The sequence below is a fragment of the Vicugna pacos genome, chromosome 12 (assembly GCF_048564905.1).
Source record: "Vicugna pacos chromosome 12, VicPac4, whole genome shotgun sequence".
NCBI classification, from domain to species: domain Eukaryota; kingdom Metazoa; phylum Chordata; class Mammalia; order Artiodactyla; family Camelidae; genus Vicugna; species Vicugna pacos.
This window is the reverse complement of record NC_132998.1, coordinates 58,259,530-58,274,331: the sequence shown is the minus strand read 5'-3', so window position 1 is coordinate 58,274,331 and position 14,802 is coordinate 58,259,530. Positions and strand designations below refer to the sequence as shown.

The following is a 14,802-nucleotide window of genomic DNA, read 5'->3' as shown; positions in this document are numbered from 1 at the left end:
TTTGCAAAGTTTTTCTAAAATGAGAACTTGTGTGTTTGCCCAGCTCCTCAGGCCCATTTAAGACAACTATAAGTGAAGCCCCGCCTCCCTAACATATAAGTCACGCCCCTTTCCGTACAAATCTCTACGTTGTAGGACCCTTCAATGTTGATTGACATTGTTATTCACCAATAAGAAGTAAAATTCCAGTCAACGTCCGGTGAGGGGGCAGGACTTCCTTGCTGTTGCTAAGACACTCTTGTTTCGCTCCTTGACAACCCTGGCGGGGGTGCGCTCGGTGAGGCCCTGGCTCCGGCCCCCGCGGGAGCAGGTGAGGCCCCGGGGCGAGACGGACAGCCGGGCGGGGAGGGCCGGCCCGAAGGGGCGCCGGGAGGCTTGGCGGAGCGGGCGGAGCCTCGTCCACCGCGGAGGCCCCACCTCAGCCTCCTGCCTGTTGGTCCCAGTTCCAGATCCTCCCAACCGCCCTCCGCCCCCCCTCTTCGGGGACCTGCAAGCTCGGTCCAGACAGTTTCGTCGTCGCGACTCTGCAGGCCGCTTCTCCCCACCCACCTGAGGCCCCCTCCAGCTTCACGCTCGCTCGTCCTCCCTAACCCGACTCCCTCCTGCACCTTGATTCCCCCATCTTTCGCGAAGTAACCCCCTACTCCTGTGGCTGAGCGGGTGGTTGCCGTCGCTTCCATCCAGACCACTTGACTTGGATAGTTGACGACGTGCTGGGACTCCAGGCGGGTCATTTCCCTCTTTGGGCCTCAGTTTCCCTATCTGTAAATAAGAAATTAAGTTGAATGATGCCTAGGGCCTCTTCGACTCCGACGTTCTAGGATGTGATTCTTTGACCCAACTAACTGTAGGCTTCCCCCAGGATGTGGTACTCGTGGGAGGTATCAGGTGTAATGAAAAGAACTTGACAAACCTACTTTAGATTCCCAATTGCAGGACCCTAGCAAGTTACCTAATCTCCCTGGGCTCCAGTCTGAGTATATATAGAATTAGGATACTGCAGCACATCTCCTTGGAGGATTCTGAAGATAATATGTACTTAACTTCCTGTGTCTCTTACTTCTGCACATTTTCCCCCTCTGAAAGGCGTCACCAGCTCCCCCTGTGTCAGCTGTCATTTCTCCATTTCACCCTCAGATCTACATCTCCAGCTCTGATCTTTCTTCTGGACTTCCATGGTTAGGGATACTTTGGGGGTGGGGGTTGGAGTGGAGATTGATAAGCGGGTGTGGTAGTTGGATTTGATGGCTTCCCCTCTGCCCGCGATAATCCATGATTCCGTGATTACCTACTCCTGATGGGACACCTCAATTTGCGTATCTCGCCAACAACTTAAAACTCAGTAGTTCAGAAATCAAGCTGGCCCGCATCGCTAGCTACCCATCTGTTCTACCTGACTTCCCCTGTCTCTCTCAATGACACCACAATCCTCCTGGGGCATCGTCCATCACTCTGCCATGCCCATCCTACTCAGGCAATGTCAAGTCACTTTGATTCTGCTTCTGCGAGGATGTCACATTCTCTCCATGCCTGAAGCCACCATCCCAGTTCAAGTTTTTAATGCCTGTCATCTGGGCCATTGCTGTAGCTTCCTAACTGGTATTCAAGCCTCCAGTCTCTCCTCCTCCTGTTAACCCACAGAAGTTAACACAACCTGGAAAACACAACCATGTCACCAATCCCCAAGAGACCTCCAGAGAGCTTCTCATTTTCCACTGAAAATAGCCGTACTTCTTAAGCCTGGGTCTTAGGACCCTTCTACATGTCCACAGCCAACCCCAGCCTTTTTCCCAGCCTGCTTTCTCTCTTCTCCTTTGCCAAGTTCTCCTTTCAGCCAAACGGGACTATTGGGCTTTCCCAGAAAATACTGAGCTTTCTGCTTTGACATCATTGTGTTTGTTTGTCTCTCTGCCTGGAAGGGCTTCCTCACCTTGCCCACCTTTCAGGATTCCCACTCACCTTTTAAGGTCTGACTCAGATGCTGCCCCTGCCACCAAGTATTTTTTCCGTCCTTCCCTACCCTCTCCAGAATTCTCCTCTTTCCTCTATCTCTACATCTATCTTGTGGCACTTACTGCTTTCTTCTATGAGCCATCAGTAGTTCCTTGTGTGTCTGTGTTGGTCTCCTTGAAAGCAGAGACTGTCTCTTGCTTATAGCAGAGTAGTTGAAAAAGCATAATCCTGAATTCATATATAGCTGATTGAGTCCTAACTCCTCCATTTATCAGCCAGGTGGAAAGTCACTTTCCTTTTCTCAGCCTGAGTGGCCATCAGAAAAGTAGGGATAATAGTACCCATATGACAGAGTTCTTGGGTGTAAGTAAATGAGCTCCTCTATGTACAACAGCCACCCCATTGCCTTGTTCAAGGTCAGTGCTCGATAAATAGTGAATGGATTTGATAGGTTCTGTCCCTTCCCAGGGGGCAAATGAAATATAACTTAATTACAATGTAGGTATTCGTTGGGCTTTTACCACGTGTCTGACACTGGACTCTGTGCTCCGGGGCATCTACAGGAGAACAGATCAAATCCTTCACCCCCGGTGACGGTCTGGACTCACGACACACTGCTGAGCCGTGACTGCCTGTGAGATGTCACCAGCAATTAGTAATCATGAATGATTTAAAAACAAATCAGTGCTGACTCCAATTTATTTCTGTAATAACGTCATTCTTAGTCCCTTATGTTCAAATCTGTACTCTTGAGTAAGAAAGCGGGAGTGGGGGTGGGAAAGGGGAGCCAGAGACTACGTAATCCACTGTCTGCAGGAAAGCATCTGTTCTCCTGTGGAGCTAATGGCTGCAATAGCTATGCTTTGTATCTTGACAGAAAAGTTTGGATTTCATCCAAATTTGGTTATGTCCACAAGGGTGTACCACGTGAGTCAGTTGTTTATTACATCATCTTATACATAAAGAAAATGTCTCTGTCTCTCTCCATCTCTCCATCTCTTTCTCTCCTTCCCTCTCTTTCTTTCCCTCCCCCTACCCCCCATGGTTTAAGGCACATCAGAAGTTTTCACTGGACCTCAGTGAAATGAGAAAAAGTGGGGGTGATGAGAAAAAAAAACCTTTGTGTGTATGAAAAGTAATGGTCTTTTCTCAAGTAGGATTCTTCTTTATTCTGCAATCACCTCCTTCTTGCTATTAAAACTTTCTTTTATAGTAGATGGTAAATTTTTTAATGCTCTTATTTAACAAAATTTTAAAATGGCAATCCTATTTGCTTCCCCCATTTTAAACTGATTGTGAAATACAGATCTTCCATGTTGTTTCCTGACTTCAGCACTGACATCTTAGATGAATGCCCTCAAGTCCTTCGGTTTCTTCCTCCTCACCTTACCGGCTTTGCTCTTTGTTTGCCAGAAGACAGAGAGCGGACGTGTCAGGCAGAGGCAGGAGGGTGACCGAGGTGCCCAAGTGCATGTGTATCCCTGATACGGCTGGAGGGAGGGGGCGCTCCTGGACAGGAGGTTGGACTGGGGACTGCTGAGGAGTGATGTTATTTGTGTTACTGTCTTGTCTCCGACTTGCTTGTGACGGGAGAAAGCATAGAAGGTAGAGTCAGAAGAACAGGTTCTGATCCTGGCTCTCTCAGGGCCGGCTGTGTACCCACAAGCCAGCCCCCAAACCTCTCTGAGCCCCAGTGCCTTGTGTGAGAACTGGGAGTGGGTGCTGCCCCTACAGGCGGTGAGGGGCTGAAATGAGACAGTAAGTTTGAAAGCAGTGTAACCACACCACCATCCCCCAACCCCGGCCCACCTGGCCCAGCTGTGTGCCCAGCATCTCCGTGGGACTCTTTCCTGCTTCAGTTCTAACAGCACCAAGGGGGAACCCGGTGAAGGTTGGTTTGTTTGGCTGAGTGCTGAGCAATCTAGGTGGCGAATATCTGAAGAAGGACATTGCCTTCCCCTTCCTACTGCACCACTAACCAGAGCTGACATTCACCGTGAGCTAGAGTCTCTTCTTAGGACCATTTTCCAGATGAGAAAACCGAGGCTGAGAGAGAGGTAAACACTCATCCAAGACAGACTGAGATGTGAATTCAGATCTGCCTGTGGAGCCTGCACTCAAACCATAGTGCCATGCTCTCTCAGATGCGGAAGGTGGTAAAGGGTGGCGAGCCATGGTCTATGAGCCAAGCGTGGTCAGGCACTGAGTGGCTGGGGCCCCTCTAGGGGGCTGGTGGACACTTGAGGTGTTACTTCCCCAAATTCATTCATTTTTCCTCATCCTTCGCACATCCCCTAACCCTCTTAAAGATTCTTCCCAAACTCTTCAGAAGCAAAATAATAAATAGTGACTGAGGTCGGCACCACAAAAGAACAAGGGACAGTGGGAAAAGGGATGCTAGCTTTGACAAGATGATGAGATAAAGAGCCTTTGCCTCCTGTTCCCTAGAAGAAGCCTTGCAGCAGACACAGGCGAGGCTGTATAAAGTGCTTAGAGGGGCCCTTGGATGAGGAGAAGAATGAAGGGCAGGAGGGGGAGCAAGGCCGCCACTGGCTCTGCGCACCAGGCTGGGCCCTGGGACGGCTGAGCCTGGGACCCAGCAGATGCAAGTGCCCTGGCCCAGGACACACTTACATTATTAAAAAGGCTCTCTTTTAGGCCTGACCCAGCTTCTTCCTGGCCTGGGCCTGTCAGGCACACACTCATTTGCATGGAAGATTGATAAGGTTATTAAAACCTCTAGTTCTGCTATTTTCAGTAGCATTCTTTCAGCAGGGTTTTTAAATCGTGGCTGAATGACTATAGCTGTACTATAATGATACAGCGTCATAAAAAATTCTCCTACCTTTCCATATTTGGAAGCACATCATCTATAACTGTTCCTTTTTATTCTGTTAAGTCTCATCCCTTTTGGCTCCCCAGAAGTTCGTGTAGCGGTTAGGAAGAGCTATTCGCAATTGTGATCCTCAATAAACGTGGTTGAATGATGCTGACGAAGTCCTGGCTGGGAACATGGTGGTGATAGGAGCAGCGTGATGTTGAGAGTGCAGAGAGCTTATAAAATTTCAAAACACTCACATGCCGATACTTGGTGCTTGTAACAGCTCTCTGAGAATGAGATGGGGTTATCCCATTTCACAGAAGAGGAGACCAAGGCTCAAGTTAAATTACTTGCCCAAGGCTGCGCAGCAGGGAAGGGGGCAGAGTTGATTTCAGTCACAGAGCTAGCGTTCCAGCTTGAATACTCCACCCTGTGGTCCTGTACCTTCTCTACAAGGTGATGTCCTCCCACAAAGGAAAAAAACACCTGTCCCAGTGGCTTTTTCCGCTTTGTTCCTGAAGAGTGGGCTTTGGTAATAATACCTCTGATGTCTTCATCAGGATTCCACGTATTAAAGCAGAGTCCAGGCAGCGGTCACAGACCCTAACTCCACCGAGGTCAGGCATGGGCACATTGCCTCTGAGTTCTCCTCCAGGCAAGCACCTCCTAGCCCAGAGGATGAACTGAATCAAATTGAAATATTCAGGTGGAAAGTGCCTAAGCAGCCGCTTCAGCATTTTGCGTTGTTCCCACTGGAAAATGTCGGGAGGCCGTCAAAGCTCACAGCCCTGTCCTTTGATTGTCAGTGCAACCCCCGCCCTCTGTCACCCCTCCATAATGTGGAGGAGGAGGAAATCAGGTGGCCTTTACCAAGGAAATCTAGGATGATGAAGTGGGACTGGGCCTTAACATTAATGAGAAAAGACAAAATGATGCACTGGATTTTGTGAAATAAGAAACATGAGCAGAAAGTACAATGAGATGGTGCTTGGTAATTTGCCAGCTTCTATGTAGAGACAAACAAAAACTGCTAATATCTGAGTGGTACAAATGCCCAGAATTGATGAGCTAAGAGGAGCCGTCTGTCCACTGGGAAATCAGAAAATACCAGTGTTGTGGATGTTGGAGTCGGTGCCAGGCTTCTAGCCTCGCTCGAGGGAGCCGACCACATGGAGTGGCGCTGAGGACTTCTGAAGCATCAGGGAGTGAGAGCAGGGGCTGAGAGCACAGCCCGGAAAAAATGCACAGAAAGTTCAATGCTTGGCCAAACAAGGCTCAACTTATCATTAGAACAGGAAACACTGACGGGGATGATCAAATGTTTATCTCACTGCTAGGCTCGTAGGAGCCGCACAAGAGGTCACGCACAGAGATCAGTTTTGTGGATGCCTACTGTGTGCCACTGCTGGGAGGAGGTCTCAGGAGGAGGAATCAGGAGTGCCCATACTTGAGATGGTACCCAGATTCAAACCCCAGCTCTGCTGCCCATTGTCTGACCTTCAGGGTAGCCTCACAGCGGTTATGTGCCTCCATTTGTGCAGGACCTGAGTCTGGGGATGTTGGTGGCGCTGGGCTGCGTAAATGCACGTGGAACATTTAGAACAGCGTCCAGCGCACAGGAAATCCAGTGAACGTCAGATGTCTCCACCTCCCTGTTAGTTACTGTGCTAAGCATCGTCAGGGTTTGGTGGTGCTGTATGGTGAAAGTAAATTTATTTGGAAATGGGGAAAATGCTGGAATAACATTATTTGGCTGTATTTTAACCAATATGGGTGGTTAGAAAGGGTTTAACAACAAAGTGGCTTGTATTCACTTATATAGTGATATTTCTGAGATAAAAAATTCTTTGAATTATAGGATAAATTGAATTGTAGGATGAAGAGAAAGAGCAGAATTTCCAGCACTGCTCCCAGTCATTTAGGATCCAGGCCCAACCTTTCAGCAAAAGCCCCATCTGTTTTTCGGTAACTAGATTTGGAAGGGAAAAAAATCTCTATGTGTGTATTAGGCTTTATAACTTTCCACTCCTATCCTCGTGTGATTCCCCTAGGAGTCAGAGGGAGGGAAGGACAGTTTATTGAGCGCCTACTGTGTGCCTCGCACTTGTTAGTTGCTTTACATTCATCATGTCATTTGATTCTCATAACAGCCCCATGAGAGAGATGGGACTACCATCGTGTTACTGATGAGGAATCTGAGCCCCAGGACCACACAGCTAATGAGCAGGCCTAACTAGCACCCAGGCCTCCCAACTCCTGGGCCAGCCCACCGGGACACGGTGGCCTGGGGGAGTGGACAGGAGGAGCTGGGCAGCCTGGCCTGCCAAGGAGGGCACAGAGCATCGCTGTTCCATTCCTCCCACAGAGCCAGGGCCCACGGAAGGAGGCACTTGCTTGCCCATAAGCCCGGGGCTGTTGAACGTGACCTGACATTTAACTTCCTAAGCACGTCTGCTGGGAAGTGAGGACTGTGTACATACATAGTGGGCATGCAGAGAAGCTGCATTCGTTAATTGCTAGCTCCAGGCTCCGCCCTCGGCCTGGCCCACAGTCAGTATTTGTCTTGATAATGACAGTGTGGGCTTGCAGCATCGTACCAGCGTGTTCTTAACCAGGTCCCAGCATCTCGTGTTGACTCATCCTCCCGTCTGCAGACTTGCTGGCCATTTGGAAAAGGATGTGGAGGAGTTGAGACGGGGAGGTGTCAAATTGTTACTGAGACATTTCTAATTTGTGATGTATGATTTTAAAGCCAACTCATTTCTCGTGGTTTTTCCTGTTTTCTACAGCACCCCTTGGGGAGAGACATTTTCTGCTCCCACTGAGCTGGCAGGGCCTGCCTCCTGAGTCTCCTGGGTTTGTCTTAATTACCGGTCCCAGCACCTCCTGAAATCCCCACTCTCTCCTCCGGGTCACAGTGGAAGGATCATGGGAGAAACAGAAGGGAAGAAAGATGAGGCTGATTATAAACGGCTGCAGACCTTCCCTCTGGTCAGGGTAAGCCCCGGGGGAGGGAGGCAGTGTGGCCTGCAGGGCCGGCCCACAGAGCCTTAGAGGGCGGGGGGAGCTTGTCCCCTGCGGGATAGCAGTGGGAAGAAGTTCAGAAGGGCTTGCTGTCCAGATCTAGAGACCAAGGGGTCAACAGTGATTCATTCTTTCATTCATCCATCCATTTGACAATTATTTATTTAGGCCACCTACTGTATACGGGGCACTGTTCTAGGCACTGTGGATATAGTAGTAAACATGACAGACAAAGGCCTGGCCCACATGAAAGGAAGGTTTAAAGAACATAGTTCCAGGTAACAAGTGCTATGAAGGAAAATAAAGCAAGTGTATGGGGCTAGAGAGTAGAGGTTGGCTTCTGGAGAGGTTTCTCTGATCAGAGACCTGAATAAAGTTAGGGAGCAAGCCTTCCGAAGGTCTGGGAAGGAGTGTTTCCCAAGCAGGGGAAGCAGCAGGCACAGAGAAATCGAGGTGGGAGTGGGCTCAGCACCGGGGAGGAACAGAAGGAAGGCCAGTGTGCCTGGAGCAGAGCGCTGAGAGGGGCGGCAGGACATGTGTCAGGGTGACAGCCGGGCCAGACTTCACGCCAGACCTCACGGCGTGGTGGGCCACGATGAGAAATGTGGATTCTATCCTGAGTTCAAAGAGGAAGAGTGGAGGGTTTTAAGCAGAGAAGTAATGCGATCTGTTTTCTGTTTCTAAAAAGATCACTCCAGCTGTTGGAAGGAGAATGGATTTGGAGGAACCAGAATGGAAGTGGGGAGACCAGTGAGGATGCTAGTACAGAGGCCTAGAATGACGAGGACAGCTGGGTCCAGTTTACAGAGTAGAGGTGGCAAGACATGGTAGGATTCTGGACAGATCTTGAAGGTAGAGCAATAGAATTCACCAGCACATTGGATGCTGGATATGAGGGAAAGGGGGTGAAGGGTGCCTCTTAGGGTCTCTTTTGTCCTGAACATGGGAGAGAAAATGGTGTCAATCACCAAGAGAGGGAAAACAGAAGAATAGGTTTATGGGAAAAATCAAGTTATCTCTCAGACATCTGAGGATGTCAAACAGGCAGCTGGATATATGAATCCAGAGCCCATAAAAGAAGTTGAAGCTAAGAATGAACATGTGGGTACCCTCCCCACATCAAAGATGTCTAAATCCAGGAAACGGTGGGATCCCAGAGAGCAGATAGCTGGAGAAGAGGCGAGGGTGGCAATGAAGTCCAGGGCTTTCCTGTACTTGGGAGGAGGAGGGAATCCAGCAAAGTGGGCTAAGAAGGAGCACCCAGGGAGGCAGGAGGGAAAGCAGGAGGCTTAAGAGTGGCCGAGCCAGCTCTTCAGGCTAATGAGCGAGCCAGCTTTGCTCTGAGTCTGCTGGTAAACTATGTCTGTAGCCAGCATGCTCCTGCCTGGGCCAGTCTTCTTCCCCATGTCTGTCGGCTGGAGTTGTTGGCTGCAGAGGGGCCTGGGCATTAGAGCCCACGAGGCTCAGCTTGATTCCATCAGGAGATGGATCATCTCTCTGGGCTCTGCCCAGGGCTGTGCCCAGGAAGCTTCCCAGTGTCTGTGCCTTAAGCCTGGGACAGAGAGGCCAGCCCAGAAAGCCAGGTCATAGGCTAAGCCTCTCTCTGTTTGTCCCCTGCCCTGCCTCCAGCACTCGGACATGCCAGAGGAGATGCGAGTGGAGACCATGGAGCTGTGTGTCACGGCCTGTGAGAAATTCTCCAACAACAACGAGGTATTGCCATCAGTGCAGGCGGCCCCTCGTGTCTTTGGTGACCCCTATGGGTGAATTGAGTAGCCCCTGTTCCCACAGCCAGCTCCAGAGGGTCCCACTGGGACCAGGCTAGGGCCTTCCTTGGAAGCTTGTGGAGCGTGGGGAAGGCCGGTGAAGGCAGAGGCTGGTGCTGTCTCCAGACACTGATCACGCCCAGCCCTAGAGGGAGAAGAGCCAGAGGGCTTTCCATGACGCCCCTGCGCAGGTTCCTTGTCTCAGGTGGGCTGCTGAGTAGGGCACCTCCCCATCAGCTCCATCCCAGTGGAGAACAGAGGCCCGCCCAGGCATTCATTCATGTATCCATTCATCCATTCAGAAGAGATGTTACACACCATCTCTGTGCCAGGCACTGTCCTAGGTGCTGGCGAGATGACAGCTAGGCATTGATACAGGAATGTCATTCATCAATCTGTTGGTGAGCAAGAAAGAAATCAGAGTCATGGAAGTCAGGGAGGAGGCAGACCCTGGCCAGTGAGAACCCAGGCTTTGGGCCAGGCAAGCCCAGGTTCAAATCCTGTCTCCAGCCCTTCCTAGCTCTTTAACCCTGGACATTTTCCTCGTCTATGACTGGGGGCAAGGATGCTGCCTCCATGCTGGGCCGTCGTGAGGCGGTATGTGCTGTGATGATGTGGGCGAGGCGTGCAGCGTGGCGCCCAGCTCGGTGGTGGACCCTGCTGGTGCACAGCAAGTGCCTGGGCCCAGGACTTACCCCTCAAAGGCCGGGCCTCTGCCCCTCCCTCGACTCTCCTTGAAAGAGGCTTCTTGAAAGAGTGAGCACAGGAAAGAGTGGGCTATTGCCACAGCTGAGGGAAGCAGTCCAGCTTCTCTTCCAGGAGTCTACCAGACCCATTAGGGAAAAGCCTTCCTGTTCCCCGAAGGTAAACCTGGCCCCTCGCAGCAACACCACTCCACGCAGTCTTCTCGCAGAGAGCTTGTTCGTTTAGCCCTGAGAACAGCCCTGTGGCCCGCAGACCAGAAGCGAGCACTAAGGGCAGAGCCAGAACTCCACGATGCCTGCTCGACCTCCCTGCCAGTGTCTTCTGACTGGTGAGGTAATGTCTGGTCTTCTGTCCCGGTCTCACAGCCCGTCAGGAGATGGCCTGTGCAGAAACCCTTCCTGAAGTTTCCGTGAGCAGAACAACAGTAATAGGGCCTTTCCCTTGCCAAGACTTCTGCTTCCTGGAGAGGGCATTGATGCCTGCCCACTCTCTCCCCCAAATACCCTCCCCTGATGAGCACCCTCTCCGTTCCAGAGCGCCGCCAAGATGATCAAAGAGACCATGGACAAGAAGTTCGGCTCCTCCTGGCACGTGGTGATCGGTGAAGGCTTTGGTTTCGAGATCACACATGAGGTGAAGAACCTCCTCTACCTGTACTTCGGGGGGACCCTGGCTGTGTGTGTCTGGAAGTGCTCCTGACGCTGTCCCCAACCCCTGCCCCCATCCCCTGCAGGGTCTTTTCCTGCCCTTCCTCTGGGATGGGGAGCAGCCCCAGGCAGGGCCTGGCTTTCCGAAGGAAAGCCTGGTCTTTTCTGTTGTCCTGTGTACCCGAATCCTGAGCCACGCCCAGTGTGTGAATTTGTTGACATCTCTGTCCCCAGGCTCGCAGCCATCTCACGCTGAGTACTCGGGTGTGAAGGGGCAGCAGGGGAGGAGCCGGGAGATGTGACAGGGTAGAAGGAGGGGGAAGGTGGAATTTTTCTCACAGGGACATGCCAGCCCCACCTCTCTCGGCGGCTGCCCTCCCCTCGCCTCCCGGGAGCCCCCCGCCTTCCCACCCCCGGCACTGTGGGCAGGTGTCTGCTGTCCTTGTTTTTACCGGGCATATGCAGATGGCCTCAAGAGGGAGCCGCTCCTCTCGGGGGTCACTGGTCGCTTGTCTCCTTGTCCTTTGGAGAAGCGCAGACCCCCCAGAAGCCCCTTCCCTAGCCTGACCCGAGGCTGAACAAACCACTGCATCTCACTGGACCTCCAGCTCCACAGCCCCTGGCTTTGGCATGAGGACCAAGCAGCCTTCCCCCTCTGTCCCCTCCTCCTCCCCAGCCGCCAGGCCGCGTGAACCTTTTACGTTGCCTCCACCCGTGCAGTTGGTAACCAGTGGCTGAGGGTGTGGGAACTGTGACTGAGCAGTTTCTCAAAGTGTCACTGAGCCTCCGGTGAGACGCCTGGGCCAGGAGTGCACTCACCGAGAGGCCTGTTTCAGCAGGGAACCTGGCCTGCCACTTACTTCTCATCAGGGACCGCATGCTGATTTGTACTTCTTATCTCTGCTGGGTTTTCTATCTTCTTTCTGAGTGTGGGGAGAAGGGTTTTAGTAGAAGGGTGAATCCTATTTTACACAGCGGTCTTATTTATATAAGTGTCTCGGTTTTTACAATTAAAATAACTGAAAACTGACTTTGATCTACAGCTTCTTGAGGTTGGGGGAGGGCATGCTGTGTCCTCAGGCTGTGCTGGGTCCCAGGAACTGGAGAGGCTTCTGGCCAGACAGCGAGGCTGCTGGACACCCAGTGCCCAGGAACAACCCCACGCATCCGGGCCCTGTCTGCTCCCCGTTACGTCGCAAGTGCGGGCTGGGCAAGGTTGGACGGGGCCATGTGGACACTGAGACACCTTTGGTGGCCTGACTGAGCCACAGTAATGAAGTTTTCAGTCTCACACGATGGAATTCAGTTAAAAAACAATTTACTTGGCAGCCGTTGAGTGCCAGGCCCCAGGAGTGGGGACACAAAGACGGAAAGGCCACAGGCCCTGCCCTCGGTGAGCTCACAGTCTACTGCAGAGGAACACTTGAACCCAGCTGTTTCAGCTGGACGTGGACAGTGATATAATGAGAGACAGGATAGGGCATTGTCGGGGTGGAAGGAGGGCCTCCAGGCCCAGCCTGGGAGTAGTGGGGAGCCTCTGGCAGGGAGAGCCCTGAAAGCTAGCTCTTGAAGGGAAAGCGGATTTTGCCTGGGGAGGAGGTGCTCCAGGCCAAGGGACAGTGGGAGTAAATGCATGGGGGCAGGAGGGACTTGAGGATGAGGAGCCACGTTGCAGACCCGAGAAGCCCCCTCCACTCAGGGGCTGGCCCCTGAATCTGAGTCGCAGACCTGACAATGCCAGGTCTGGACAGAGCTGGGATCACCTGTCATTCTCCCCAGCCACCCTCCCCAACGCTCACGGGGAACTCCTGAGATGGCCCACCCAGCACATTCAGGCTGGCAGTCCCGGCATCTGGCCCAGGCACGCCCTCCAGAGGTGGAGGGTCCATTTGTAATGGGATCTGCTGGACTGTACCGCGTCCTTCAGCTAAGCTCTGCTCAAAGACCAGCGCTGCTGAGCAGGGAGAGGAGCACCGTCGGTCCCCTCGTGCACTTCACAAGTGCTGGCTGAGTTGCCGCTGTGCATGGGGCCCTGAGCTGAGTGCAGTGGGGCAGACGGAAGAACGAAAAGTCAAGGTCACTGCCCCAAGGCTGACCATCTGGATCTAACTGTGGAGCGGGTCCTGGCCCTCGGGGACTTGGGGGGGGCACAGGGGGTGGGCAGCTCCTTGACCTTGGGCCTGTGCTGCCCTGAGCCCTGTGCCACGCCAGGTGCTGCTGGAGAGACTGGCGAGGCGTGCAGATGGAATGAAAGGAGAGGGGGCGCCAAGGCCTGGAATAGTTTCGGTTTACTAACTGCCGGCTTTGCAGCTGTTCTCTCCTGTAATCTGCCACACGTGGGTGCCAAAGAGTGAGGCTGGCTCAGCTCTCATCCAAGGTGTTGGGGTGGCAGTGGGGAGTGTGGGCCCTGAGGTCCACAGGCCTGGATCGGGCCCAGCTCCGCTCTCCCCAACCTCTCTGTGCCTCAGTTGCTTTGTCTATAAAATGGGAATAAAAGGCACCAGCCTCCTGAGGTGTTAGGGTGTCACTGGCAGCATCTGGAGCAAGAGATGCCCAGGTGGCACGTGTTCCGGGTGCTTGGGCAAGCTGCTGTCTTCCCACCTGGAGATGGGATGCTGACACCCAGCTCCGGGGACGGGGTGGAAATTCAGCAATATCAGCTTGTGAAGTGCCGCCCTAGCAGGCACGGTCCAGGCGCACTTCTGTCCACTGCAGACCCCTCCCCACTCGCCTCGCCATCCTGCTCCCAGAAGGCAGTGTGGTCACTGTCGGGCTGGACCAGGTGACCAGGGACCATGGCATCTTTGTTTCCCTGGCATTTCTTCTCTTGACCTCAGAGGCTTTCCTTCCCTCTACTCCCCAAGACCCGCGCCAGCCATGGTCACCCTGACCCTCCTCCCAGGCCCCTCCCTGCTCATGGCCAGTGATCCCACCGGCATTTGCTGACAGGGGCTGAAAAGGGGAGGGTCATCACAGTGAGGGACATGCAGCCCTTGGGAGCACAGGGCTGGCAGTCTGTTGAGGGAGGCGGACCCTGGACAGAAAAGCAGGACACATTTAAATACCTGCTAGGAGGAGAGGGAGGATGCAGTTCCAGGCAACATGTCACAGAGGAGGTGGCATTGAACTAGGCCATGACATCTTCCAGGGGAGGGATGAGACAGGGTGAACGCCTGGGGAGGGCGCCTCCATTGAGGGGACAACGACGTGCGTATAAATCCATGCCCCAAGGAAGCTGGTGAGGTAGATGTTCGGGAAAGTGGAGTATTTAGGCGTGGAGTTCCTGAGGGGGCGGGAAGGAGGGAGAGCGGGCTGAAGGTGGGAGGGTCGCAGGTTTTGAGGAGGAGGAAACTTCCATCTGTTGAGTGCCCCCTACTTGGCAGGCAGTGGGCTCCCTCCCTCGTGACTGTGATGTCCTGTATTCTCAACAGACCTCCAGGGTGGTGATCACTGTCCCCATTCACAAATGAACGAACTCAGGCTGGATGGGTGAGAGCTCTTGCCCAGGTCCGTTCAGAAGTGACTCCAGCAGGGACCCAGACCCCGGCCTGCCAGCCTCACTGTCCCCACTCATCAGGGCATGAGCTGTGTTCACAGGCCTGCTGTTTACCCCCCAGCCCATGGAGAGCTGGGGTCGCCATGGCATGTCCGAGCCGCAGTTCATCGGGCTCCTGCTCAGACGGCAGCAGCCCCGGGCATTCACTCGTGGAGACAGCGACCACAGCCCTGCGGCCGCCGCCAGCCCAGCCCCTCCACTCCTTCTGTGTGTGGGCGGCAGTGATTTGCCCACCGACACCTCAGTTCCCCTGCTGGGCCCAGCCAGAGTCCGCAAAGGGGAAGTTGGCAGCCTTTTCTGGGCACATCTGGAGTCACAGGTCCCAACCCT

At 53.2% G+C, this 14,802-nt stretch overlaps 1 protein-coding gene across 1 annotated transcript; it reads left to right on the top strand.

Moving 5' to 3' along the window:
- Positions 1-203: 203 nt before the first annotated feature.
- On the top strand, positions 204-11,946 carry DNAL4 (dynein axonemal light chain 4). Its single transcript, XM_006207092.4, has 4 exons — positions 204-310; positions 7,564-7,771; positions 9,428-9,511; positions 10,804-11,946. Exons 2-4 carry the CDS (start codon positions 7,703-7,705, stop codon positions 10,966-10,968), a joined length of 318 nt encoding a protein of 105 aa, XP_006207154.1. The 5' UTR covers positions 204-310; positions 7,564-7,702; the 3' UTR covers positions 10,969-11,946.
- Positions 11,947-14,802: the final 2,856 nt, after the last annotated feature.

Bases quoted from the DNA above. Each gene is read 5' to 3' on its own strand.
- DNAL4 (XM_006207092.4), top strand. From the start codon at position 7,703: ATGGGAGAAACAGAAGGGAAGAAAGATGAGGCTGATTATAAACGGCTG. The intron at 7,772-9,427 runs GTAAGCCCCGGG...CCCTGCCTCCAG, and splicing joins AGACCTTCCCTCTGGTCAGG to CACTCGGACATGCCAGAGGA. The intron at 9,512-10,803 runs GTATTGCCATCA...TCTCCGTTCCAG, and splicing joins AATTCTCCAACAACAACGAG to AGCGCCGCCAAGATGATCAA.